This window comes from Diceros bicornis, chromosome 39 (genome assembly GCF_020826845.1).
Source record: "Diceros bicornis minor isolate mBicDic1 chromosome 39, mDicBic1.mat.cur, whole genome shotgun sequence".
NCBI lineage: Eukaryota > Metazoa > Chordata > Mammalia > Perissodactyla > Rhinocerotidae > Diceros > Diceros bicornis.
This window is the reverse complement of record NC_080778.1, coordinates 28,141,608-28,168,535: the sequence shown is the minus strand read 5'-3', so window position 1 is coordinate 28,168,535 and position 26,928 is coordinate 28,141,608. Positions and strand designations below refer to the sequence as shown.

Below are 26,928 nucleotides of genomic sequence, written 5' to 3'. Positions count from 1 at the left end.
TAAATGTCCACTCCCAATCAAATATCCTTTCATAAAGTGAACACTGGCAATGCTCGACAGGATTCTGAAATCTAAATATTCTTCATTACTAAACAGTAAGGACACAATTTCCAAATTTTAAATATTGTAAAAAAAAAAAAGTCAAATGACTAATGTTAAGTATTAACCGTGTGCCAGACAGTACTATTTGTCGCTCATCTTACTATTCCTAGCACAGATCCAAGCATATAGTGTACATTTAATTGGCACAAATGAAAAAAGAAATGAGTATTAAGTTCTTTGATAGGATTCAAAGATATTTACAAAAAAAAAGTCCCTGCCCTCAAGGAGGTCACAAATCGAATTAGGAAACATAAACACATGAAAAGCTAAATAACATATGACACATAGCAGGATATGATTATTCGCAAGTTGTGGCAAAGAGAGTGCTATCAGCTCTGACCGGAGTGAGAGTGGTACGGATTGCGGTTCTTCTGGTCTCCCGACCAGTGGGCGACACTGTATTGCAACGTAAAAAAATAAAGTGACACAGCATTCACCCCACCCCGAAATGATCAGCAGAGGAAGGAATACAATAACCAACGAGAACGGTACAGGAAGACCTGCCGGCAAGGCTTGTAAAGCCCACGGGGCCTGGAAGAAGGCAGAGCATCCACATGCACGACTGCTGATTGGATCTCAGGATGAAACAAGCCTCCTAGGAACAGCATCTCCTGACCACTGCCCCCTCCGACCCCCACGAAGCCTGCCAGTGGACAGCGCCCCAGAACTTTCTCCAGCATCCGCAGTGACAATCCTCTCCCCTCCCTCCCCGCGCCGGTACCTCACCCGGAAGAAAGAACGGGGGGCGGGGGAGGAGGACAGGAGAGAGGGCGCTCCCGCAGCAGAAGGAAGGCGAGGAGGAGCGGGGGCCGGCCCGCATCCCCCACCCCGGGGCACGCCCCCGCCCGCCGGACCCGACGAGAGGCGGTGGACTCGAGTGACAGCCCGCCACCTGTGCCGGCCCCCCTTCCCGCGGCGCCACGCCGCCCCCCGCCCCTCTGGCAGCGGCCCCGGCCCCTGTCTGTCCCCTCCCGAGGAGAGAGAGTGACAGGTCCCGGGGGAGGCGGCCGCACGCGCACGCCGCCCGGGACGGTTGGTGCAACGCTCCGCCGCGGCCCTCCAGTAGGCAGCGCGGCGCAGACAGAACGTTCCGGACGGCGGGGTGGCACTTACTGCGGAGGTTGTGGATCAGCTCCGAGTGGCTGGCGCCGCCGGACTTCCAGGCCATCGCTAAGCACACCCGGAGCAGGAACAGAACGACCTTCAGCGCGGCGACGGTGCCCAGCAGCTTCCCCAAGAGTGAAAACACCTCCCACACAGTCACCGCCCTGCTCGCGTCCCCGATGTCGCCGCCGCTGTGACTGCCGTCGCCCCCGCCGCCGCCACTGCGCGCTCCCGGCATCCCCCGCGGCACGCATGCGCTCTGTGACGCCCCACCGGGGCGCGGCCGGGTGGGGGGGGGCGCGGCCACGTGCCCCGCCGCCCGCGCTGGTGGCCGCTGCGGCAGCCCGGCCGGGCTGAGTCAGCCCCCCGCCGCCGCGCGCCGTCTCCTTGCCGGGTGGCCTGCGGCCAGGCGGGTGGGCACCGGCGCGGCCGGGCGCGTGCCCGGCTGCGGCTCTGGTCACCTGGGGCGGTGGCGGGGCAGCTGGGCCGATCTGGTTCTGCCGCTGCGGAGGCTCCGCAGTCGCGCGGGGTCAGCTGCTGCGAGCGGCGGGTCTGCTCCTATAGCCGTCCAGATTGTTAGACGGTGGGTTTCCTCCGTCCTACCTCACCCAACCCAGTTGACTAATGCATAGGTCGGTTACCGTCTGAGCCTGATTAATCTTGGTAGAACCTTTTCTAACCCGGGTACTCTAGCCTCTGGCTTTGTGACAAGTCCATCAGTGTGTGGTCAGCAGAGACCTTGGGACCTTGGTTTGTTCTCAACTCTCAAGCACAAATTCAGAGTGGAAGAATACCATGACATATGGAGTAGGGTGGAGCGTGGGGGATGCTCTGCTCCTTAGCACAATGCAATTGGTTAAAAATACCACAGTATCCTATGGCGAATGTGTTATTCTCCCGACACGAGTGTGCCTTTTCAGCTAATTAAGCCTTCCGCTGTTAGACTGGACACCAGCTTTATTGCTATCAGCTGTGCAAGACAATGATCGAGAAGCTGACAGGGAACATTGCCTGTCGCATTGGTTGGATTAGGGCACTCCACTCCCTCTGGGTCCCTAGCAGTCTTCTCCAGGCTGAGAGCCTCGGGGGTCTGCTGCCTCCCAGGGTTCCTGGGCTGGCCCTACAGGGCGCACAGTCATCAAGAACTGCTTGGGGGAAGTGAGCTGTTTAGATATTGCTCTGGTGAGTAGAAAGTGGGCACTTGCCCCATTAATGCTTCCTGGCTGGTGGCTTCCATAGCACCCCCATCTCTGCAAATACACTTTACTTTGTAAAAGAACTTCCACTGGTGTAGAGTCTTATTTGACTCACCAGGAGGCGAGCCCACTTGGTTCAGTAACAATACGTCTTGAATGCAATAGGATTTACATTCTAATTGGGGAGATCTGCACCCAAAGAAAACTAGCAATAGAGGGCAAAATATAAGTGCTATTAGTGGTCTAGATATCAAGTGCTATGTTAATTTAGATCGCATGGGCTGGAGTAATAAGGAAAAGATACAGGGCAGAACTGGTCCTTGAAGGATGAGCAAGATTCTGAGAAGGAGAGAGGAATAAAAGGACATTATAGGTGTAATCAAAAGCAGAGAAGAGGGAACCTACAGCACCGGTTCCTGGGCTGTCGACGTTACATATCAAACTCATTCTTAATTATATTCATAAATGAATTGAGGAAGGTTACACAGCTAAGCAATGGGTGTCAAAACTCGAACTGGAGTCTTCAGAATTCCAACTCCAGGCTCTGACAGTGTATTAACAAGGATTTGTTTGGGGGATAAAGAGGGAGAGGTTTAGAACAATAAACTGGTCCGTTAATGGACGTACTTCCTTGACAATGTAAGGACTTTGAATCTCTTTTATGCGCAGTGAAATGCAAGACTGAATGCTTGGGTGTGGCTCTGAGGCGGCTTCTCTTGCATTGATTTCGTTTTGTTTTGGCTCTTCGGTTTGTTTTACAGTGCACGATTATCGCACAAATGCACTGTCTCAGTGTCACTACACTGAGCGTGCACATTAAGAGCAGGTCCTGTAGCACGAGGCCCGTACACTCTTGCTTCTGTTCGGGGTCGCCTCGGTGAGCAGGGGCTGGTGGCGCCCGCAGCGCCGACGGAGGAGGATTGGCTCTCCGCGGCCACCGTCCGCTCGTCGAGTGCGGGCCAATCAGGGCCGCGCGGGAAGGGGCGGGACCGAGAGGCGCGCGGCGCGCTCCTCGCTGTACCTGAGGCGGTCGCTGTCGCCATGGAGGAGATTTATGCCAAGTTTGTGTCTCAGAAAATCAGCAAAACCCGCTGGCGGCCGGTGCCTCCGGGGAGCCTGCAGACCGCAGAGACCTTCGCTACGGGCTCTTGGGACAACGAGGTACCGCCGCCTCATCCCGGTCTCCCGGACCGCGCCTGGCCCCAGCCTCCCTCGCCCTTCTCTGCCCCCGGCCTCCGTCTCGGTTGCCCTGCCTCTCGAGCCATCGACGGTGCGCCTGGGCCTCGCATCTCGTTGTGATTTAAACTGTCACCATGCCTTTTGTCTGAGATGCTTTTTTTTTATTTTTTTAAATTGATGTCATAATAGTTGATACCACTGTGCGATTCCACTTGTACATTATTATTGGTCAGTCACCACATATATGCGCCCCTTCACCCCTTGTGCCCACCTCCCAACCCCCTTCCCCCTGGTAACCACCAGACTGTTCTGAGATGCTTTTAAAGCAAGGTTATTTGAAGGCATTGCGAATTTTAATTTCCGAGAGGTTAAAGTAGATTTCATCTCAGGATAAATCTGTCTATTTTACAGGAAAATCGTGTTTCCCTGTGGTCTATTGGCGATTTTGGGAACTCGGACTCTGATGGAGGGTTTGAAGGAGACCATCAGTTACTGTGTGACATCAAACACCATGGTGACGTGATGGACTTACAGGTAAGTCTGTGGAACGTACGAAAGCTAACTTAAAGAGCGGAGAGTAATACATTGAGAGACGCAAAGGACCGTAAAGTTTGTCTAGACTCGCCCCGGTTTACAGGAGACTGAGTTCTCTATAGGTTATGATTTGCCAAAATCATGACTGGGGAAGGAGATGTAGATTTAAGCATAGTTTTTTAATCCTTTTTTTAATTAACTGACCTTCTGCTATGTGCCAAGCACTGTTCTGGGAGCTTTACATAAGTTAGTTTAATTCTCATCACATGCTTGTGAATCAGGTATTATGTCTTTTACCAGTGAGAAAACAGACTAAGACCTTTTGGGCATGTACTATGTGACAAATACTGTGCAAGGCACTTGACAGGTTTTGCTTTTTGAGTTCTCATAACAACCCCCTAAGTAAGGATTAGTTCTTTCCTCTTAAAGGTTTGCCAGGACTTAGAGAACTTAACTTGGCGACAGTCTCAAAGTCAGTAGTAAGTGGTGGCAATGGAATTAAGTTTTTAAATCCTGGTCTGCATGACTTCAAAGTCCTGGCAGTCCTGATTCTGTAGAAAGCTCCCTAACCCTGGAATGATACTTTTCTAAACCTTTACGGTAGTGGTCCAAAATTAAATCAATTATAGGTGAATGAGTTTAGGGAAAAAATTATTGTTATTTATTCTTCATGAAAATACTTTTATTTGTATAGCAGTTTTGACTTTCAGATCTATCATCAGATTTTATTTGCTTAGCATTTATAGCTCTTCACATCTTAAAATTGTTATACTACTGAGTTAAACTACTAATATTTCTGAATCTATAACGAGCAGGAATTTTCTGTTTAGTTTTTTGACCAGGAAAGGATTGTAGCTGCTTCATCAACAGGATGTGTAACAGTTTTCCTTCACCATCCAAATAACCAGGTAAAGAACTTTTTTTGAAAACTGAATTTGTATTTTAATTATTTATAGGAAGGCTTAAAGAAGACTGTACTTAATGACACAAATAAAAAGTTTTATAGCCTGAAAACATGGAGAGGAAAAATATCACCATTATATTACCTATCTTTTAGTAGATTAATTCTAGAACCATGTTTGTGTGAGCTTTTATTGAAATTCGACATCTCTTAAATAAATTCTGTTAGTTTAGAACTAACAATATGGTATTCTGGCAAGTGATTTTCCAGTAATTCTCTGTTTTAAGTTTCTATTCTAATCTTTTGAAGAAAAAAAGAGCACATTCTAGCTAAGGTATCATGAGAGAGAACAAGAACAGCTACTTTACTTCTGTGGATAGAACCCAGGTTTTAATTAGAAGAGAGGATACACTCTATGAAGACTTGGCACTTTTTCAATGCCTTTCGTGTATGCTGAAGCCCACAAGTGGTCACTTTCAAAGAGTAGCAGTGAGGGCAAATCTTTACAATAGCCCCACTTGTAGTAATAGTTTTCAGTTGCTAGAAGAGAGTGCTTATTTAGATTTTTGGATTAATAAAGGTCACCTTGTGGATAGGCATATGTAGTAAATATAAGACCCAGATCTTGTTAAATATTTTTCTGAATCGAGTCATTTAGAAAGCACTACAGGGAGTTATTTTTTACATGTAGGCTAATTCTCTTAAGAATTTAGAGTTACTTTTGAACACATGACTACCTGGTACCTAAAACCCATTTCTTTACTTTGCTATATTGGGCCAGCCCCGTGGCTTAGCGGTTAAGTGCACGTGCTCCACTGCTGGTGGCCCGGGTTCGGATCCCGGGCGTACACCGAAGCACCGCTTCTCCGGCCATGCTGAGGCCATGTCCCACATACAGCAACTAGAAGGATGTGCAGCTATGACATACAACTATCTACTGGAGCTTTGGGGGAAAAATAAATAAATAAAATTATAGTTTGCTATAAATGTGGGACATTATTGAGCAGCATTCATTTTGAATCTAATCCAGTGTATACAGAGCTTTGTAGAGTAGTTCTAGACTTTATTACTCGGAAATACAAACAAAAAAGGAGAGAGTTATTCTTTTTCTCGAAGGGTATGAGACAGAATTTAAAAATACTCTTGAGTTGGGGAAAAGTGCTAGGTGTTTAGAGCTTTGCTTTGGTTAATCATCTGCTCGTTTCTGATGCCCAGACTCTGTCAGTCAGCCAGCAGTGGACGGCCGCTCACTACCACACGAGCCCAGGCAGCCCCTCCTGTTGCAGTGCACCCTGCACGGGTATCGTGTGCAGCAACCCAGAAATTGTCACAGTTGGAGAAGATGGTCGGATAAATCTTTTCAGGGCTGATCACAAGGAGGCTGTGAGAACTATAGGTGAGAAAAACCATTATATTTCTTTCATCCATCACCTAGTAATTGAGCACCTACTATGTGCTGTGTAAACACAGTGCTGGGTGTTTTGAGGGATATAAAAATATACAAAGCAGGATCCCTCTATCAAGACAGTGTGGTGATAAGGCCTGCACGAATGAGTGACTACAGAGGAGAGAGAAACTTTTTTTCTGACTAGAGGGGATTACTGAATAAAGAATTGAGGGGCAGGTAGCAATTAATCTAGGTTTTGGACCATAAGTAATACTAAAAGATAGCAAGCTAGACAAAGAGAATAATGTGGAGGTGGGATAAGGCCATTAAGAGAACGAAAAACAGTGTAGTTTGTTTGACCTGACTTTAAATATTTATATAGAAGAGGTGAGCAATGATGCAGGAAAGGTAAATTGGGGCCTGGTCGTGAAGAGTCTGATGCATAGCTGTAGAGGTTACATTTTGTTAGGTGGGCAGCCAAGGAGCCAGTGCAAGTTTTTGAGCAGGTGGGGTGATAGACTCCCTGTCCTGCTTTAGAAGGATTATTCTCCTGTAGTAGTTCTCAACTCTGCTGCACACAGACTTGCCTGGGGAGATTTTTAACAGTCCACCACCCTAGACCTTCTGAATCAGAACCTCTGTGGTTTGAGCCCATGAATCAGTTTTTTGTGTTGTTTATTATGATTTTTAGTTCTGAGGAACACCACTTGTTTAATTGTTAAGGACCATTGCCTGGTGGTGGTTTGGAGGAGTGTCACAAAACAAAAGTCTATAAGTATATGCTAAATTATATGGTATAAGCTCTAAACACTCTAGGAAAAAAGAAAAGGACCATTATAACAAGCAGGAAGGACTTCCTGGAGGAGGAGAGAATTAATGAGGGTAAAGGTGGTAGACTTGAGATGAGTCAGCAGAATAATACAAAGGCAGAGTGAACTCTGGAGGAAGCACTGAGGTTTGGCCCAAGAGAATGGAGTCTCTGAGTTCAGGACTAGTGGGAAATAAAATTGGATATAGAGGAGCTTGAACAGCTGTCTCCAAAATGGAGGGTAACACTCTTAAGTGGAAATAGAGGAATATGTGAAAACTCAGCCCTCTGTTTGGAAAATAGTTCAGATGTCCTGTGAGTGATAGTATTTCTCTATCAAAGGAGAGTCCATTTTAATTTTTTTTTTAATTTTATTTATTTATTTTTTTTCCCCCAAAGCCCCAGTAGATAGTTGTATGTCATAGCTGCACATCCTTCTAGTTGCTGTATGTGAGACGCAGCCTCAGCATGGCCAGAGAAGCGGTGCGTCGGTGTGCGCCCGGGATCCGAACCCCGGGCCACCAGCAGCGGAGCGCGCACACTTAACCGCTAAGCCACGGGGCCAGCCCAGAGAGTCCATTTTAACATGTATATTTCTGTGCATTTTTCTATAGAAATTGAACTGTGACTTGTTTAAAATTTCATTTGTAATATTTCAATCAATAGAAGGAATGCGATTTAAGATTTTCATGGAAAAGGGGAACCCATTAACACACACTACTGTTTTCTTAATTTGTAGACAATGCAGATAGCAGTACACTCCATGCTGTAACCTTCCTTCGAACTCCTGAGATTCTTACAGTTAATTCAATTGGACAGTTAAAAATATGGGATTTCAGACAACAAGGAAATGAGCCCTCTCAGATATTATCACTGTAAGCTTTGATTTCTAATTTCAATAGTGTAATGCAAAATTAATTCGTTCAATTGTTTAGGGCAACGGACTTTAAACTATATTGTATTTTAATTGCATTTTAAGAGAGTGATCCCTGATTAAATTTGATAAAGCAGGTATGATTTGATGGGCTTGGTACTACCATGCTGTATTTAGTAAATATTTGTTGTACTGATTGAAGCTTTCTCTCTTTGAAGTTTATATTATTCAATGGGGAACTTGTTTTTGCTCATCAAATGGTTCTATTAATAGTGGGTATAATATACCCTAGATATGATTGGGAGAAAAATATAATCCAAGATATTTTTCTGAGCAGAAATCCCCTTTCTATGTGTGCAACCTTATCTTTTCTAAAAAGAAAATAAAATGTGTCAAACTGAAAAAATGATTATATAAACTAAACATTAAATAACGTGGGAGTAAAGAATATGCTGTTTCATTGATATTTAATGTTTTTAAAAAGCCAAGAAATGGAAATTTGTTTTGCACATCTTATCATCAGGTTATCTTGCTCCCTATGTCTCTAAATTGAAGAGAGAATGATAACTTTGGCCTTTAATTCCCCCCGCCAATTCTAATATTTAGAAATATATTTAACGTAGTCCATTTTTGACATGATTTAAGGTTAGCCATTAGCCCCAGCCATAAAGTTATTGTTTAGCTACTAGAATGAAATATGTTTCAGGGGTTATGGAAAGATCAATTATACTTGACACCATGTTTGATGTCATTGTATCTCTGTCAAAGGACTGGTGACCGAGTGCCACTCCACTGTGTTGACAGACATCCCAACCAGCAGCATGTTGTAGCTACTGGGGGCCAGGATGGAATGTTGAGTATCTGGGATGTTAGACAAGGCATCATGCCTGTGTCTCTGCTCAAGGCTCATGAAGCTGAAAGTAAGTGTAGGGGAGATATGCCTGTGTTTGTTGGGTGGGATATATGATATACTGTAAGCAGCTCTCCATAACAGTGCATGTGGATCATTTGACATCAGAGCTTTTGGCCAAACTATACAATTTATAATAAATAATCCTTTCTATTTGACATTTAAGTTCTTTAACATGTTTCATTATTATATCCAAAACTGCAGTGATTATCCTTATATGTTCATTTTTATGCACTTAATTTTTTTAAGATAATTTTTTAGAATTGATGAGCTGAAAAGTTTGCATAATTTTATTTATTTTTTTATTTTATTTTATTATTTTTTTTGTGAGGAAGATCGGCCCTGAGCTAACATCTGCCAGTCCTCCTCTCTTTTTGCTGAGGAAGACTGGCCCTGGGCTAACATCCATGCCCATCTTCCTCTACTTTATATGGGACGCCGCCACAGCATGGCTTAACAAGCGGTGCGTCAGTGCGCGCCCGGGATCCGAACCTGCGAACCCTGGGCCGCCTGAAGCAGAGTGCGCGTACTTAACCGCTTGCGCTACCGGGCCGGCCCCCAAGTTTGCATAATTTTAAAGCTGTGATATGTGTCAAATTGTTCTACATAAAAATAATACCAGTTTATATTGCCATACTCAGTGTGAGAATGCCCTTTTCCCATGTAAATGCAGGCTGTTATTTTTAATATTCGACAGTCTGTGTGTTCCTCACTTTATTGTTGTACCTTTTTTTTTCTTTTAACAAGAACAGTAGATATAGGCTCTTTTTTTGTTTGTTTGTCTTTTGGTTTTGGTGGGGATTTTTTGGCTGAAATTTTTCATTTTATCACTCCTGTCTTTGATACCATGCCAAAGTGGATTATAGCTTTAAATTCTCACCTAAGAGAAGTTTATATTAAACCCTGCTTGAATAAAAGTACAAAAGAACAAACATTATACCTGTATTACAACTTCTCAGTTTAAGTAAATGTCACATTACCTTGGAAAGATAAATGACTTTTAAGATTATATTTAAGAAGTAAATAAAAGGATAAAAAAAATTTTGCCTCTTCTGGTTATAGCTATGCCCACAAAAAAAAAGAATAAAAAGGAATAGGGTATGCCCTCACAGAGTCTGACGTTGGCTAAGCCAGTGGTGGTAGAATTACAGACTTTCAGATCTCTTCTTACCAGCCCCTTCTTAACTGCCAGCCTGTATTGTTAAGCAATACACACAAATGTCATAGATTGTAATGTTTTATTTTGAATTCATCCTGGCTCTTGGCTAGAAATGAAATAAGATGTTTTACAGAGGTTTGTTTTCTAATTTGAAAATAAATAAATACTTAAGAATCTAGATTTGGGCAGTCTGCTTATGGCGCTACAAGCTGTTTTGTTTCACTTTGTTTTAATGAAACAATATGAATGTACTTTATACAGGGACTCACCCAGAACACATTCTTCTCCTCATGAGGAAGGTGAACTTTTAATGTTTGGTGGCATGATGTTTAGTTGTGGTAACTGTCAGAATGAAAACTGCCAGCTTGCAAACATGTGCCTTCCACTTTTTATGCTACCCGCCTGGCACTTTCTATGCTGCCTCTTTAAGGTCACCTAACCCAGAACCTCAGAACCCTTGTTCACAGACTACCTGCTTTATCTGCATGCTGCAGACACTTCCTAAGGTGTCTTGGCCATTCCTTGGCTCCCAGATGTCTACTGGCACACAGAGTTCCCTTCAAGTTTAGAGCTTGAGGGGGCCTCAATCTCAAACTGGCTTCTTAAAAGCCCTCCATCTGAAACTGGATCCAGATTCTTGGAGCATTGCCAGGTTTTGGTGTGCTAGGAGCTAGTTGCTAGTTCTGTGATATAGACCAGAACTATCCAGAGTCCTGCATGAGCCAAAATTGGACTCTGCCTCTTAGAAATTCATTTGTATATTACTTTTATGGTCTTCTCTCTGTCTTTCCAATAATATAACCTTCATTCATTAATGACACGGGATTTGAAAATAAGAGAACCTACCAATTTTTAAAAATTCTTTTCAGAATTATCCCATTGTCATACTTTTCCATAAAAAAATATAGTAGGTCAAATGATTAGCGTTTATTTTCATTCATTTGCTGGCCCAATACACAAGTAGATTTACTTGGCTTCTTTATCCTATCTACATGTTACAGCCATTTGGAGAGTTATATTATGTTTTTTCTTTAATTCTGAAGCCTTTGATTTTTATCACAGACATGAAGTTCGAAGGTGTATGATGGATGTTAATGGAAGACGATGCCTAGAGACAGAGTTTTAATGTTTGTTCAACTAATCTGCACAGGAATAAGCTTCTTGGTTTTTATCTTGTAGTGTGGGAAGTTCATTTCCACCCATCCAATCCCGATCATCTTTTTACTTGTTCTGAAGATGGATCCCTCTGGCACTGGGATGCCTCCACAGATGTACCTGAAAAATCATCACTGTTTCACCAAGGTAAAAAATTTTAATGAAGATTCTTGTGTGTATTTTATTTACTTTAAATACCAAATTAGAAATTCTTAGATTTTTAAGATTACAGAATGGCAAAATGTTTCCATTCTCCTACTTTAGGGTAAATTCTAGTATCATAGGGTTTGAAATCTGACTGTCAGCTACTTACTGCTGTACTGCCGATGACTACAAATGCTGTAAGCCGGCTAACTTCAGATAGCCAGAGGGCTTGTTTGTGAGTGCATTGTCCTGGGCCCTCATGCCATAGGACAGGCATTCACAACTCTCTTATATTACATTACCAAGGGTGAATGGCAAGACAAAAGTTGATCTTTCATGTATTAGGTATTGGTTTTTCCTCAGACTAAAGGACTCTGGCTCTTGATTAGAGATAGAGATAAGTAAAAGTCAGCCAGAAACTATACACTTAGAATCAAGGGGTATTTTTGGTTTTGCTTTTGGCATTTTCCAAACTTACTGTTTTTGAGTTTGTCTGTAGTTCCAAAGTTCTTTTGTTCATTCATGCAGCAAATGTTTATCAGATGCCCACCACGTGCTAGGCACTCTTCTGGGTGCTGGAGCCTACAACAGTGAACAGAACAAAAGTCTATACACACAGGGAGCACATATTCCAGCAGGCAGTAAATAAATAGATAATGTTTCAGTAAAAGTCCAATCAGAAAAACAGAAACTGCCCTAGATTTAGAAGGAATTGGTTTCACATGTGTTAGAAGGGCTAGAAGAATGAAGGGAGTAGGAGGGATGCTGGAAGAGCAAATAGGAAGAAAAAGTATGCCCAGAAAGCAGAAACTGTTTATATACGTCTGCGGCTGCACGGTTGGAAGTGCTGTCAGGGGTGGTTCTGGATCAGCAGAAAAGGTGCCACCTCAGCCAGGGCTGGAATTCTTGCAGTGGTGTCGTTGCCAGAAGCCTGGGGCTTCTACCCTCATCTGCCCTCCACTCACCCCTAGTAGTGCCTCCCATTGGCAGGGGCTGCCTGGAAGACAAATGGCAAGGGAGCCCGGAGGATGGAGTTTGTCCCCACAGTACGTAGTAGAGCACAGAAAAGTGGGAAGGGGGACTGAGCAAAAGGAAAAGAACTGGACCAAATACACGGATGACTATGAGGAACAGAGTAGGCAGATAAAGAATGAAGGGGGCAGGGGCTGCTCTAGCATCAGAAGAGGCCGCTTGGCGGAAATGTTTGAGCGGAGACCTGAGAGAAGTGGAGGTGTGAGTCACATGAAAGCCTTCCAGGCAGAGGAGACAGCAGGTACCAAGGGCCTGAGACAGGCAGAGAACGGCTGGGAGGGCGATATGGCTGCAGTTGAACGAGCAGCATCAGGGAGTGGGAGGAGATGAGGGGAGGTAGCTGAGGAACAGGACTCGGTGGACCATGATGAGGACTTTAGACTTAATTCTAAGTGTGACAGAAAGCCATTGGAGAATTCTGAGCAGGGGAGGGTCATGATCTGCCTTATGTTTCCAAAGAATCACTCTCTGGCTGCTGTATGGAAAATGGACTACGGGGAGAGGGATGGTAAAAGTGGAAGCAGGGAGACCAGGGAGGGGAGTTAGCACAGTGGTTCTAATAATGTTAATTGTCACAGTATTCGAGAGTAATGTAAAACATAGGGGCAGTAAAAGATAAACGAAAAACTAAGGAAAAAATCTAAACCTTCTCCAGAAAAATTGTGGAGTGTGGAATGTGTCAAGCATTTAGCATGTCCAAGCTAACTTCATTTATGGAGAAACTAACAATTTTATCTAAGGATTAATTAAATACTTGGTTTTTATTTCCTTCCTCCCCTACCCCCACTATCTTACATTTGAAATTTTGCTGTTTGAAGAACCTGGGTTAGACTGGAAATAAAGCCATTTACTATATTCTGCATCTAGTATTGCAAGGCATAGTATTAGACACTGTGAAAAGGTAAAGAAAAACTGCAACCTGCTCTTAAGATATACTTAATTTAGGTATGGAGAAAAGGGCATGGAAAGTTAAATCCTGACAAAGGAAATGTTACAAGGTTATAAATCAGTGGTACATACAAGTGCTGAGTGTTCCAGGACGGAAGAGAGAAGCATGAACTGGAGTCATCTTCAAAGGCTTCTTAGAGAAGGCAGTTGAGCTGGGCTTTGAAGAATCTGCAAGATTTAAACCCAGTAATCGTTTTTTTTTGTTTTTTTTTTTGAGGAAGATTGCCCCTGGCAACATCTGTTGCCAATCTTCCTCCTTTTTTCTCCCCAAAGCCCCAGTAGATAGTTGTATGTCATAGTTGCACATCCTTCTAGTTGCTGTATGTGGGACGCGGCCTCAGCATGGCTTTATGAGCGGTGTGTAGGTCCGCACTCAGGATCTGAACTGGCGAACCCCAGGTCGCCGAAGCAGAATGCACAAACTTAACCGCTACGCCACAGGGCTGGCCCCCTAAACCGAGTAATCTTTAAGCTTCAAGATATCAGGGTCGGCACTTAGCTCAGAGCCTGGCACATAGTCGGTCCTCAGCCATTTACTGAATAAATGAAATCTGTCCTTATTTGATCTGGCAGAAGGTTGCGAGGAAGGAAAATCGCAAATAATGGCTTAAACTGAAATGTACTGCTTGTGCTTCACTTAATTATATATTGAATGCAGAGCACTGTTAGAGAGAAAAGTATATAAGCTGGGTAGTGTTCTAAAATTCTACTTTTAAGAACATTTATCTAAAATAAAAGGTAAGAATAAAAGGAGATCTGAAGCAAGTTGATTATATTTTTAGAAATATCTTTCTTAGAAATATTCATCTAGAAATAGGTCCAGAAATTTTCTCATGATCACTTCATTTTTTTATTACCTAAGAGCTTATATTTCTATTATCTACATTTTTTGGCTTCTTTTTTCCTTCTTTATTCTACTTGTCTTTTGGCCATTTTGCTATCTTTTTGTGACTTTCCATTTAAAGAATGAATGGAAAGCCAGGGTCAAAATCTTATGCTTTGCCTGAAGACTTCAGATTTGTTATCCGTATTATCCCATGGAAATTTGAGTATTTCATATCACTGAATAAGTCTTTGGTCAAAAATGGTGATGTGTAATAATGGAATTATCAGTCTGTTATTCTGAGAATTAAACAAGTTTAGAGCATCACCTTTTTAAAATATCAGAATTTTGGAGGTTTACTAGTATAAAATTAATGTTGAAAGCTTCTCTTCCCTTCTCTTTCCTCCCAGGAGGAAGAAGTACTTTTCTGTCTCACAGCATCAGTAACCAGGCTAACGTTCACCAGTCTGTCATAAGCTCCTGGCTCAGCACTGATCCTGCAAGAGACCGTATTGAAATCACAAGCTTGCTTCCCAACAGGACTCTGTCTGTGAACAGTTTGGATGTTTTAGGTCCTTGCCTTGTTTGTGGAACTGATGCAGAAGCAATTTATGTTACTAGACAACTGTTTTCATGAAAATACTGTAATTACAAGATTTCAGGTAAAAACATACAGTTAGCCTCTCAAATTCCAACTTCTATGCAAATTTTTATTATTGGAAAATGTGAAATTTGCAGGGGAAACATCAGTAAACTGTTAATGTCAATGCCCAGTTTCGGATTTTGTGAGTTGGCTATTCCCCTAAGAGTTGCAGAATCTCACCGAGTTTGATGGCAGAAGGGTTGGAGCGTGTGGAAGAACGTCAGAGGGATCCCTGTGCTGATGAGTACACTGCCTGCAGACAGACTCTGGACAGCCCATGGAGCCTACTCTTCAGTTTTGATGTGAGACTTACCACTGTCAAACACCAACAGGTTCCTATCCCTTTTATCAACAGTATGTGGGGGATACCCTATGCCTTTCCCTGGTGGCATTAGCCAAGGTTAATGTTTGTTCTTCTTGTTGCAAGTATTTTCTTCAATCATTCCACGTTTTATTTCCTTAATAATTTTAATAAACTTTTTCAGAAAGAACTGAGTAGAACAAAAATGACAAATTTTTTGTTGCGTTCAAATTTTTTTAAAGGTGAAAATGTTTTGACCGGTTCCTTCAGTAGAATAGGTTTGAACAGAACTCCGTCAGCTGCTTAGACCTAACTTTTTCTTGAAAAGAAAAATACATTTTTCCTAAGGATTTTTGCTTTTGTTAGTTTTACAGTCTAGTTAAAAATTACCAAACTGGACATTGTGCAATAAAACAGAATTTGACGTTGATAAGTGAGCCAACTTCCAAATTAAAATTTGATAGGTAACATGTATGAGACTAGTATGACGATGTGGAAAGAGTAAAGGATTCTGCCATCTTTTTCTTTATCCAAAATGTTAATGATCACCTAACACATAATGTTTTAAGACAATCTTATGACATTGTCTTTCTAAAGTTTCTTAGATTAAATGCATTATTGAACTAAGACCTTAATGACAAATCACTGCTATTATACAATTGAAGTGTGTGTTCATTTACTTTATAATTATAATAATAGTAATTATGGTAAAGTTTTCCTTTTCTGTCCTAATAAATACTTTCAATTTTTTAATGCCACCTTATCTCAGGGTATGTTGGTATTTGGTTTTTTTTGGTCAGCATTTTAAAATGGAATACATATATGCATCTTCTTTTTTAGATATATTTGATATATTAATCAAAAATATTTGATTAAAGGTAATTAGTAACTTTGAATTCCAAAGACTCAGAGAAGGAAAGAAAATTTTGCTGCTAGGAATTTCTAATCTGTTTATAGTTTTATTGCTGGGACTAATTTTTAAGACTTTCTGTTATTACAAAAGTAATTCATTACAGAAAAAAAGACAAATTAGTCAAAAGAAAATTTTAAGTACTTGTAATCTCAGACAATAGTCTTCATACCCTTTTTTATCCATCAATGTGTATAATTTTTTTGTAAAAATGAAATATATCATACATATTTGTGGATGCACATTCCCTAGCGGTAAACACATGGATTCAATAATAAAGCTATGAATTTTCCTTTGACTTTATATTTCCTTTGTGTGAATGTCTTGCTGCAGCCGTAAGCTGCAGTGTCCCTCTCTTCACCCAGTTACAGGCACCCGCCCATTACAGTCAGCAGGCTAGCATCCTTGCTCTGAGCGGGCCCAGAGTCGATCTCTCTCCTGGAAGACCCTGGCTCCCACATGGCACATTTTCCATGTACAGTGAATAGCAGTCTTGTTGTGCTTCTGCTTTCATCTGCATTATCTGCTGCTGAAAAGTTTGAATGTTTTATATATGTTACTAGCACTCTTCTCAGTTTCCAGGAGCAGTGTATTCAGTTTCCCTTGATGGTTACAGTGAATAATTGGTAGAGGGAGGGAGCCAGACTTGTAGACGTAGAATACTAGCCTGGACTGGAAACAAGTTGTAAGTTTGAAGCTTTGCTTTGATTTAAGGGTATTTGTAACCATAAGTAAAAGAAAGTACATTTGAATACTGTTACATTTCCTATCAATTGATGAGTTCTGCCAGATTTAATAAGAAACATAAGCTTTATGTAGTATAAATAAAACCCTAATTTATGAATTTGTTCATTGTCACCTACTGCCTTCATTCATGAAACTATCAAATAGAGTTTCTTTTGAGGGCTGCAGGATCTCAGAGGTGGAAGGTACCTTGGAGGGCATCTCCAACCTAAATTTAATAATCCTTTCCATAGCATTCCTAACAAATTATCATCCAGCGTCTACTTGGAAATACACTGTGATCAAGTTTCCCATTCCCCAGTGCAGCCTCTCCTTTGGACCACTCTAATTGTTACAGCATTATAGCAGTGTTTTAGTGTGTCAGTGGGATCCAAAACAATCCTGTAAAAAAGGTAGAATCATGTCATTGTGGGTTAACGAAGTGACCACGTGAACCTACTACGAGACAACCAAGTCAGTTCATCAAATCTGCATTATGTTGGGGTACTTTACCATAAGGTTTCAGTAAATAAATGAATTTTCATATACTGAACTGAAATTTGCTTCCATTTGTCTTCTTTCCTCAGGAGCCACAAAAAACATTTAATTCCTCTCATCACACATTCAAATATTCAAAACTACGTATTGTAGCTTCCTTGCAGTAAACCTTTTTGTTTCTTGTGGGCAAGGTTCCTTCCCAGCCTTTCTTGCCTTTCTTGGCTAAATCCTGCTTACGCTTCCAGTCTCCTTTTAGGTGTCATGTTCTCAAGAAAGCGTTCCCTGGCCTCTGACAATCTGAGTTAAATTGTACTCTGCTTCAGAAGCCCATTGTGCAGAGCGTATATACGCTTACAGCTGTGTTAAGCAGCCTGGCTCCCTCTACTGGACCACAAGCTCAAGTACAGAGCCCATGTCTCAGTTTTGTATTAACAATGTTTAACAAAATACCTGATCCATAGTAAGCACTGAATCAGTGTAAATTGAACTGAACTAAACTCACAATCTTGTTTTCTCTTCAAAAAATACTCCCATTTGCCAAAGGTCATCTTTAAAGTGTGACTCCCAAAATGAACACTGTTCTGGGTGGTGTCAGCCTTGCTGAGAATATGACAAAATCCTACTCTCCTGATTTGGGGTATGATATTCCTTTGTACTGCTGTCTCAGCTTATTGTAACTAGTCTGACATTTGTTCACTTAGACTGCTGCTAGTTGAACTGAAACTCTTCAATTTTCAAACATGATACTCCTAAGCCATACTTCCCATATTCTTGAGTTAATGCAGATGGTTTTGATCCTTGCTATAGGTCCATCCTTCTCGTTCCGAGAAGATAAATTTTATTTCAGTATAGGAAAGAAGGAACAACCTCCTTTGAATCTTGTCTGTAGAAGCTGATTATTTTCAGAATTTCCCAGCATGCTTTCTACACTCTCATCCCACTGGTTAGGAGATAGTTAAAGGGACTGAAGGGCTTAGGCCCACTCCTAGAGTCCTCTAAATTACCAGTGACACAAGTTATTGGTATTTGGCTACAGTTACAGAAATATTTGTAAACCAAACCGATTTATTGACATTCTACCCCATTTATCTTGCTGACAAAGCTACCACAAGAAGCATACTAAGTTCACTAGTGTATAGTTAATATCAAACCTTCATTTAAGCTTATGGTATGGATGTGGTATCTAGCTCAGACTAATTATGAAGCAGTAGTGATGCTCTTGTTCTACAGACATAAAACCTGGGGAGACCCAAACAACGATATGAAACTATTGAAACTTATTTCATTGGTATCATTCTGAACCATGATTAACGTTAAGTGGCAATGCAGAAAAACTAACAGCTACATCCTAGACTACGGTCATCTTAGCATCAAAACAATTCCAACATTTCACTACATTAGAGTTGTACAAAGAGGGAGAAAACCACGGGAGGGAGGGTTGAGAAGGGAGAAGTGGAATGACTAGAATTTGCTGATCATGTTAAAAAAAATTTTTTTTTTTTTTTGGTGAGGGCGATTGGCCCTGGGCTAACACCCATGCCCATCTTCCTCTGCTTTATATGGGACGCTGCCACAGCATGGCTTGCCAAGCGGTGCATCAGTGCGCACCCAGGATCCGAATCTGCGAACCCTGGTACTCTGAAGCAGAGCACGTGCACTTAACTGCTGCACCACCAGGCCAGCCCCAACTCTTCACTCCTTAACTGTGGGCTGGTCATGGTCTAGAGCCTTCCCCTAAGGCAGCATGAATTCCCAGGAGGGCTTATGTGTTCAGGGCCACACTGTCTCCAGACTTCTTCCATGTGTACTGTCCCTCTCCCTACAGTCACTCAACCATGAAATCTGGCCCCTACATTTGTTAATAAAAACAAAATGAAACCAAAAAACCCCACTTCAGTGAGGCATTGAGGAGTTGAGTATGCTGAGGCTAAACCAAGGGTTTTCCATCACAGCAGTACAAAGACCTTCAAGTGCAATGGCAGGCACTGCCATTCTTAGACATCCAGCACCCCAGAAACTATTCCCCTGGTCTTTCCCTTCCATGCCCACCCGCAGTCTCAGCTGCTTTCCATCTTGTCAATTCTTCTCTCTTTTCTCTGCCCTTCTCTCCCCCTACTTCACAGGAGTAAGCCTCCTAGTCCTAGAAAGAGCAATTCACTGAGCTCCTTGAATTATCTAGGAATTTCCCTCAACATAGTAGTTTATGGAGATACTCACCTTTAGGCTTAAAAAGAATTGAAGCGGGGCCGCCCGGTGGCACAGCTGTTAAGAGCGTGCGCTCCGCTGCAGCAGCCTGGGGGTGGCAGGTTTGGATCCCGGGCGCGCAGGGACACACCACTTGTTAAGCCATGCTGTGGCAGCGTCCCATATAAAGTAGAGGAAGATGGGCACGGATGTTAGCCCAGGGCCAATGTTCCTCAAGAAAAAAGGGGAGGATTGGCATCGGATGTTAGCTCAGGGCTAGTCCTCCTCACCAAAAAAAAAAAAAAAAAAAGAATTGAAGAGCTGAAATGAAGAAGTTCCATGGGTTGGTGACAGAGGTGACAAGATTCTGAGGGCAGTATGCTCTTCCAGATACATATTGCTTCTGGAAAGGGCAAGCAGGCCTGTGAACATATTAGATTCATATGATTATATATTAGATTCAAAGGTCTTTCTTTCGGGTCAGAAAGACCCGAAAAACAAGGTCTTTCAGTGGCAGAAAGTAAGACCTAGTGCTATTAAGCGGCGCACCTTGGGTCGTATCCTCTACCTTCTACAAACTCTGCTGGTGGAACACAGATGTTCAACCAAGTGCTCTTGGAATGTAACCTTTTCTTTTAACAGAGGTTTTCGTAACAGGGGTTTTAAGAGGGAATTTGAACTTCTGGATACAGTAGTCAGTAACTAGTTTAATATCAAAAAAAAGAAGTCTTTAAAAATTTTATAGACAGTCTCTAGTAGAAAAATGATGAAAGGAGATGTTTGAAAATACTAACTGGAAATACTTTCCAGAGGCAGAACTGGCAGAGGCGCTTTTACAAAGGGTGGCCGGTACCTTCAAACATCATAAACCCAAAGATCCCTTCGCAAACTTCCAACTCAACTTAACAAGAAATAAAACCTCTTCTCGCAGTCACCGTTATTCCGGTTATGACAATAATGCCTTCCTCTTCCACCGATTCGGCTGACATTAAAAATCTCTAGACTCTGTTCATCTGTCCGGGTTCAAGAATATATTAATCTGGCTGATTCAGAAAACACTCACGCTCACGGATTTACTCGGGGGAAGAGTGCTCAACAAAATCAACTTAAGTCAAAGCCTCTGGAAACCGCGACCCCTGAGTCCTCAGCGAGCTCTCAGAGGGCGCCTCATTCCCGTTTCCTTCGGGGAGTCAAGCTCCTCGAGACGCGCATCTTTACCTCCGTCCACAGAAAGGGCTCAAGTGAAGAGAGAGGGAGACTGAAACGTGAGGGCCGGGAGGGGAGAGCCCACCCCGCCGCCCGGGACGAGGCCCCGGGCAGCCACGGCGGGCACGGGCGACACTCGCCGCCCGCAGAGGGGCGCGCGGCCGCCGGAGAGCGGGGGCGGGCGGGAGCTCCCGGGCCGCGGCCCCCGCGCAAGCGACGCCGGGAAATGCCCACATCCGGGAACCCCGCGGCGGAGCGCGGTGGCGGCTGCGAGTGGAAGGCAAGATGGCGGCGGCGGCGGCGGCGGCGGCCTGCTGCTAGGGGGAGAGCCAGGTCTCGCGACCCCGCGACGGGCCGCGCTGGCCCGCGGCACCCCGGCGCCTGTCCCCGCCCTGCCCCACCGGGACACTCGGGGTCCCTCCCGGGCCGCGCCCCCGCCGCCTCGGCGCCCGCCTCGGGCCGTGCCCGCTGTCCGGGAGCCCCGCTCGCCCCTCAGGTAGGTCGGCGGGCGCAGCGGGTGGGGCGCGCTCTCCGCCCGAGCCGAGCTGGCGGGGCCGCGGCCGCCCGGCCCACGCCCATGCCCCTGGCGGGGTCCAGGGCTGCCGCGGCGGGCGGGCCGGCGGCCGGACCTGAGCGGAGCCCGGCCCCGGGAAGCGGGGGTTGGCCGCGCCCGGGCTGGAGGGAGAGCCCCGGGCTTCGCGGCCTGGGAGGTGCGGGTTCGGCTGGGAGGAGCCGGCCCGTCCGCAGGCCCGGCGCGGACTGCTCCCTCCCACCTCCACCCGACCCCCTGCTCGCGCCGGACAGCGGTGATTTGGAAGGAAGGGAGCGAACGGGGGTTCTGCAGGACAACTGCAGCAGAAGAGCCACAGTTGTTCGCGTCCCGGGGGGACCCGATCCTGGACAGACCTGGAAGAAACCCTGGGAACTTCTGTGTCTAGGCCACTGGAGTGCTTGGTTACTGCTCCTGGTTGGAAGGGGTGGGAGAGATGGAGGGGTCTCTATGGAGTAGGAGTGTATATAAATACAGAAGATGAAGGAAAGAAAATTAGGGGAACGTTGTTGATTATAATCTCAAGAAGAACTTGTGTCGCAAAGAATGACTCCCAGGTGACTTGATTTAACCCCATTCTCTGACTTCTCCAATTGAAAGTTATTTTCTAAGGGAACAAAGTTTAACGTTTCTTGGCCCATATGTTAATATGACTTAAAATATATATCATCGTCTGGAAGTTGTTCATAAATTTAGTGAAAAATACGTGTGGCCTTACGCACAAATAGTATTGTATCACTTCAGTTTTGGAAATGGTGTTGAATGCCCGGGATCGTGAAACTTGTCGGGGCTGTATGGATTATTTATTGAAGATTAAAAATTTTTATCAAAATTCTCCATGAGGAAGAAAAGATAGGACATTATAATTGGAATAATTGTTCTCTGCTAAAATACCTACATTTGAGGTCATTTCTGTCCTTTAATAAGTTGACAGACGGTGTAAAATGGGCCAGTTGATTCCCTAAGGCAGTGGAGGAATTTGACTGATTTAACAGTAAAAGTAGCAGCATTGTGTTCCTCTAATCGGCTGCTACTGCAAGAAACTGGATCATGGCACATGCTGGGAAAGGTGCATTCTTTCTGTTCTGAATGTTTATTGAATATGCCTTGCCACTCTCCAAAAGCAAATAAAAAATACGTCTGCTACATTTTTTTGGTATGATATCTGGAATTCCTTCTATAGGTTGAGTTTTTATTTTTGTTTTTAATGCTAGTCCTTGTTATTCTATATAAATATAGCCTTAGAACAGTTCCAGCTCTGGTTTTTCAGTTTTCATTCTAGATGTTGTTTAGATTAGTGGGGGGGGGGGGGTTGTAGACCGAAAAAGTTATTTCGTCATTTGAACAACATTTTTATCAAGTAGAAATGGCAGTCATTTTTCAGCATGAAGAGAGAATATAGTGATTGTTTTCAGTTTTGATCAATTGATTCTTAGTGAATTGAAGAAAATGCCCTCACTTGGCAAAGACTCTTGAATATTGCTGTCTGAACAACTAAGATTATGCTGCTAAGAAAAAAGCCAGACATATTGCTGTTGCTGTTCCCATAACTGATTGAGTCAAAGCGTTGAGACAGGCCATCTTTTTTATAAACCTGATTCAACCCAGGGTAATACTCTGAAGTTTTATTATGTAATGGTATCTGTTTTTTCCCTACGTTGGACAAGTTATCAGTAATATTTGTTTGGATTTACTGACGTTTGCATATTTGATGAAGGTCTGAACTTTCAAAGAGATGGAGGTTTTATCTGTTCAGTCTAATCAATATAAGTGTCCCTTCAAAGAATGAGTGAGTCGTGATCCCTGCCCTTAGGAGAGTCAGGTTGGAGGTATGATGAGAAGAACCCTGGGTGGTTCAGGATGTGTGAAGTCCATTCCTAGCATGACCTCCAGCTGGCTCCATGACCTTAGATAGGCCACTTTACCTCTCTGAATCCATTACTTCATCTGGGGGGAAAAAAATATATATATACACACACACACATATATATATCTGTAAGACACCTTATGCTCTATGAATCTGTGATCTAGTAGGAAAAATAAGACAAGTACAAGAATAGGGCAAAAACGTAAGTTTTATTTGATCATGCAAAGTACATTTGGAGTTCAGAAGAGAAGAATAACAACTGACAGTTCAGTGAAAGCTCGGTGAAGGAGGTATTTGAATGGTACCTTAAAGGTTGGGTATAATTTCTATGAGAAGAAATTTGGCAGGGGCTCTCTCAAGAAGAATAAACAGGATGATTAAGGACATGAAAGTCGAAAAGCACAAGGTATGTTAGCTGAAAGCAAGTCATTTGGCTTGGTTAGAGTATAAGGTACAGAGGGGAGAATCTGGGAGGATAATGGAAAGAGGTAAGGTAATAACTAGCCGTTATTGAGTCGGGCACTTATTCTAAACATTTGATGTGTATTAAACTTACTTAATTTTAATGCTCAAAATAACCCTATTAAATAGGACCATTACTGCCCATATTTGAAAATGAAGGAGCTGAGGCACAGTTTGCCGAGATCACACAGCTGACTAGTGATAGAACTGGGATTCATACCCTCCAGTTTGACTCCAGAGCTCTGACTTCAACTGCTAAGTTAGAGTCATTGAGGGCTCTAGAGTAGGGAAGTGACATGATAACTGTTTTCTAGAAGACTAATCTGGCACCAGTGTAGCATGGGTTAAAGAGTTAAACTGTTTTGCTTTGAAGAGTTCTTTAACAAATTATCCATTATTAATTTGAATTTTCATATTAGCAAGGGTGACTAAGATTTGTTAATGCTAGTGTTGACCATACTTTGTTGGAGAGATTGTAAATTAGTACACCTTTCTGGAAGGCAATCTGACAGTAAGTATCACAATTTTAAATATGCGTTCTCTTTGACCCAGTAATTCCATTTCTGGGAATTTATCTTAAGAGAAATTCTCAACAATATGTGCCTAAGAATTTTTATTGCAGTATTTTTTTATTAACTAATTATGATGTGTACAAGGAATATGTTATGTATAGGTAAGCTGTGAAGCAAAATAAATTGAACATCCATGAACTCACCACCCATCCTCAGAACTAGAATATTACCAATACAATTGAAGTTATCAGTGTTTGAAACATTATCTAGAATAGCAAAAAATTGGAAACAACTTAAATGCCCATCATTAGGGGTAAATTATGGTACATCTACATGATGTAATTTAATACATAGTTATTAAAAACGAGGTTGAATTGTCATATTTTCTCAGTTCCAAGACACCGTTAAGTCTAAAACAAGCCATGTATTTAGTAACAATTTTTCAGGGGAAAGAAAGTAAACATAGTTTTTATTAACCTTCAATAACGTATGTGTATCCATGCAATTGTATACCCTTTTTTTCAGTCACAGTGAAGTTTGAGTCTCAGCCTGCTCATACTCAGAATCTAGGATTCTTCCAAATTACTTCGGGCTGTGGATAGTTGACACATAACCACATGGTGACATGCTGCTTTTCATAACCTGGGCTAATTATCTTGAACCTCTTTATTGTCTTTATGATTGAGTATGTAATTTTGAGGCATAGTGAAGAATACTGGGGTTTCGTCTTTCTTTCCTTTTTGCTTAAACTCTTAGTTTTGTTTTTTCCTTAGTTGAGTGAGTTACTACTGGAAATTAAACACCTTCTTCTGAAGATAAGTCAAAAGGTTTTGATAGATGTTTCATGTCTCAGTGCTTGTACTGTCTCTTACCTTTGAAAATACCGTGATCTTGCCTAAATTTGGCAGTTGTTTATGCCTTTAATTACATTGCCTATTGGGTGACAGCGTTTCTGAGTACATAATGCTACATCGTAGTGGAATCTTTTTGAAGGCATTTTGAGCGTAATCAAGGGTCTAGATTCAACCACGTGTGGTACTGCCAATGAAAATAATACAATTGAAGTGACAAGGCAATTTTGCTGTTTATTTGTGGTCCACTTAGCTCTATGTATTGTCTGCTATCCAGAACTTCTCTGCTTTGGAGCTGACAGATTTCTTTTAATATTGATTTTAAGATATAGTCAATTTCAGAAATATTGGAATGTGGAAAAGCATGCATTCTTAGAATCAGGAAAATGCTGTGCTTACTGTTATGAAAAGACAGTCGTGGTATTATGTTATTCTTTTTGCTAGCATGTTAGGCCCTAAGCAACAATTGCTAGATTCACAGGTCCTGTGGTCCATATGTCCAGTAGTCTCTCCATCAGGTCCAGATATGGCTATTGGTCCAGAGACCTGTGAAGTTATCTTTGCTCTAGCTCTCTGTCTGTCCTTCTCTCTGTCCCCTCTCACTCACTCACCACAGTACACAATGATAGAACAAGGAGGAGGGCGGTAATAAGCCCTGCTGTCAGAAAAGGAGAAGAATGGGAGACAGCAGCGATTGCTGCTGATCTATAGTAATTTTGAAGTCTCAGTAGGCACATCTTGTGAAAGCAACCAGCCCTGGAAGTAAGGGAGATTCCTTGATTGGACCTTGATTCAATTATCTGGAAAGACTCCCTCATCCCTTGTTCCCTGGGACCCTTGGCCATTGTTCTCCAAGAACCTCCTGAGAGTTCTTTCTCCGGTATCATCCTTGGGCACGGATGAGGTGTGAGCTTTGGGAGAGTATTCCCTTTTTGGAAGGTGCAAATCTTTCTCAGCTAGATTACTGTTCATAGAAGTTGGAAGCTCAAGGGTTTTAAAATTTGAATAGTTGAAGGCTTTTTTAGTTTGAGCTTGAGTAGTTTTTACAAAATTTTTTAACAAAAGTTTCCTCAAAGTTAGTAAGCCTCTGATGTTAGTTCCAGTCAGTTCCATGTGTCAGTAACCATAACCAAAATTCCCATGTGTTAGTAACCTCATCCAAAGATTTGAGAGCTCCCATTTCTCTTCTCAATTGGTTATTTGAGGGAAAACCATACTCTTAATGTGACTTTTACAACTGAGGTAAGCTAAGAGCTTACTTTAAATAGCTAAGAGCTGTGCTCAGTCTTTTAATCCCATCTCTTCTTGTTTGGGGTCTAGAAGCATGCTGCTTTTCCAACCCTGCAAGACTTTTTAAATTTCTGAACTCTTTCTGTTCCTTTCCATTTCTGCTTGCAAATCAGCTGCTTCTTTCCTGACCTTATCTTTTACTTATAATACTTTGCTAAATAGCCAATAGCAGCCAACATATACTTCTAAGATGCTCTTTTCCAAACTCTTTTCGTAGAACTACAAGTTGAGTAGGCTCTTTGTCACCTTGTACATTATAACAGGCAACAGCTTTAGCAGATATTTTGTCACTGTAAAACTTGGTTCTCCATTTTTCCAGCCTCCAGTATCAGTTTTCTTGAAGCCATAAGCCTGACCACTAAGCCAATACCATATTAAGTTTTTGTTACAGCAGCACCTCACTTCTAGGTACTAATTTCTGTGTTAGGCTTATGAGAAACTAAATGTACAAATAGACAATGGCCAGATCATATATGAAAATAGAACTCTGACCCACAGCCTTAGTAGCAGTAGACCCAACCAGTCAGGTCTTGGTCAGTAAGTGGTGGCTTCCAGCTCAGCATCGACCAAAGAAAGCCAAATGGACTCCCTGAACCAGTCACATAGGATGCCCTGCTTCTGGTTAGCTGGCCTCCAGCTTCCTCGTGTCAGCAGTCTACAATCAGAGCATACCTG

General features: G+C 42.7%; 3 protein-coding genes and 1 long non-coding RNA gene across 8 annotated transcripts in view; 2 read left to right on the top strand and 2 right to left on the bottom strand.

The window, feature by feature from the left end:
- PCMT1 (protein-L-isoaspartate (D-aspartate) O-methyltransferase) overlaps positions 1-1,444 on the bottom strand; it is a 45,745-nt gene extending 44,301 nt beyond the window's left edge. For all 3 annotated transcript variants that reach the window (XM_058534276.1, XM_058534274.1, XM_058534275.1), the window contains exon 1: positions 1,216-1,444. In XM_058534276.1, coding sequence (XP_058390259.1) covers positions 1,216-1,444 — 229 coding nt within the window. The remainder of the gene's footprint in view (positions 1-1,215) is intronic.
- Positions 1,445-3,416: 1,972 nt separating this feature from the next.
- Positions 3,417-16,408, top strand: NUP43 (nucleoporin 43). The gene is made up of 8 exons (XM_058534267.1): positions 3,417-3,563; positions 3,993-4,115; positions 4,946-5,023; positions 6,232-6,412; positions 7,951-8,086; positions 8,854-9,005; positions 11,334-11,456; positions 14,667-16,408. The coding sequence occupies exons 1-8, from the start codon at positions 3,444-3,446 to the stop codon at positions 14,891-14,893; spliced, it is 1,140 nt and encodes a 379-aa protein (XP_058390250.1). The 5' UTR covers positions 3,417-3,443; the 3' UTR covers positions 14,894-16,408.
- On the bottom strand, positions 11,060-20,862 carry LOC131399755 (uncharacterized). 2 transcript variants are annotated; one of them, XR_009217217.1, is made up of 5 exons: positions 20,734-20,862; positions 19,549-19,937; positions 13,506-13,601; positions 11,932-12,035; positions 11,060-11,429 (listed from the first exon to the last, which is right to left on the bottom strand). It is a non-coding gene; the product is annotated as an uncharacterized LOC131399755 (long non-coding RNA). The 2 variants fall into 2 exon arrangements; XR_009217216.1 differs by lacking the exon at positions 19,549-19,937.
- Positions 20,863-21,043: 181 nt separating this feature from the next.
- LATS1 (large tumor suppressor kinase 1) overlaps positions 21,044-26,928 on the top strand; it is a 36,327-nt gene continuing 30,442 nt past the window's right edge. For both annotated transcript variants that reach the window (XM_058534250.1, XM_058534251.1), the window contains exon 1: positions 21,044-21,217. The gene's annotated coding sequence lies outside the window, so the exon portion shown is untranslated. The remainder of the gene's footprint in view (positions 21,218-26,928) is intronic.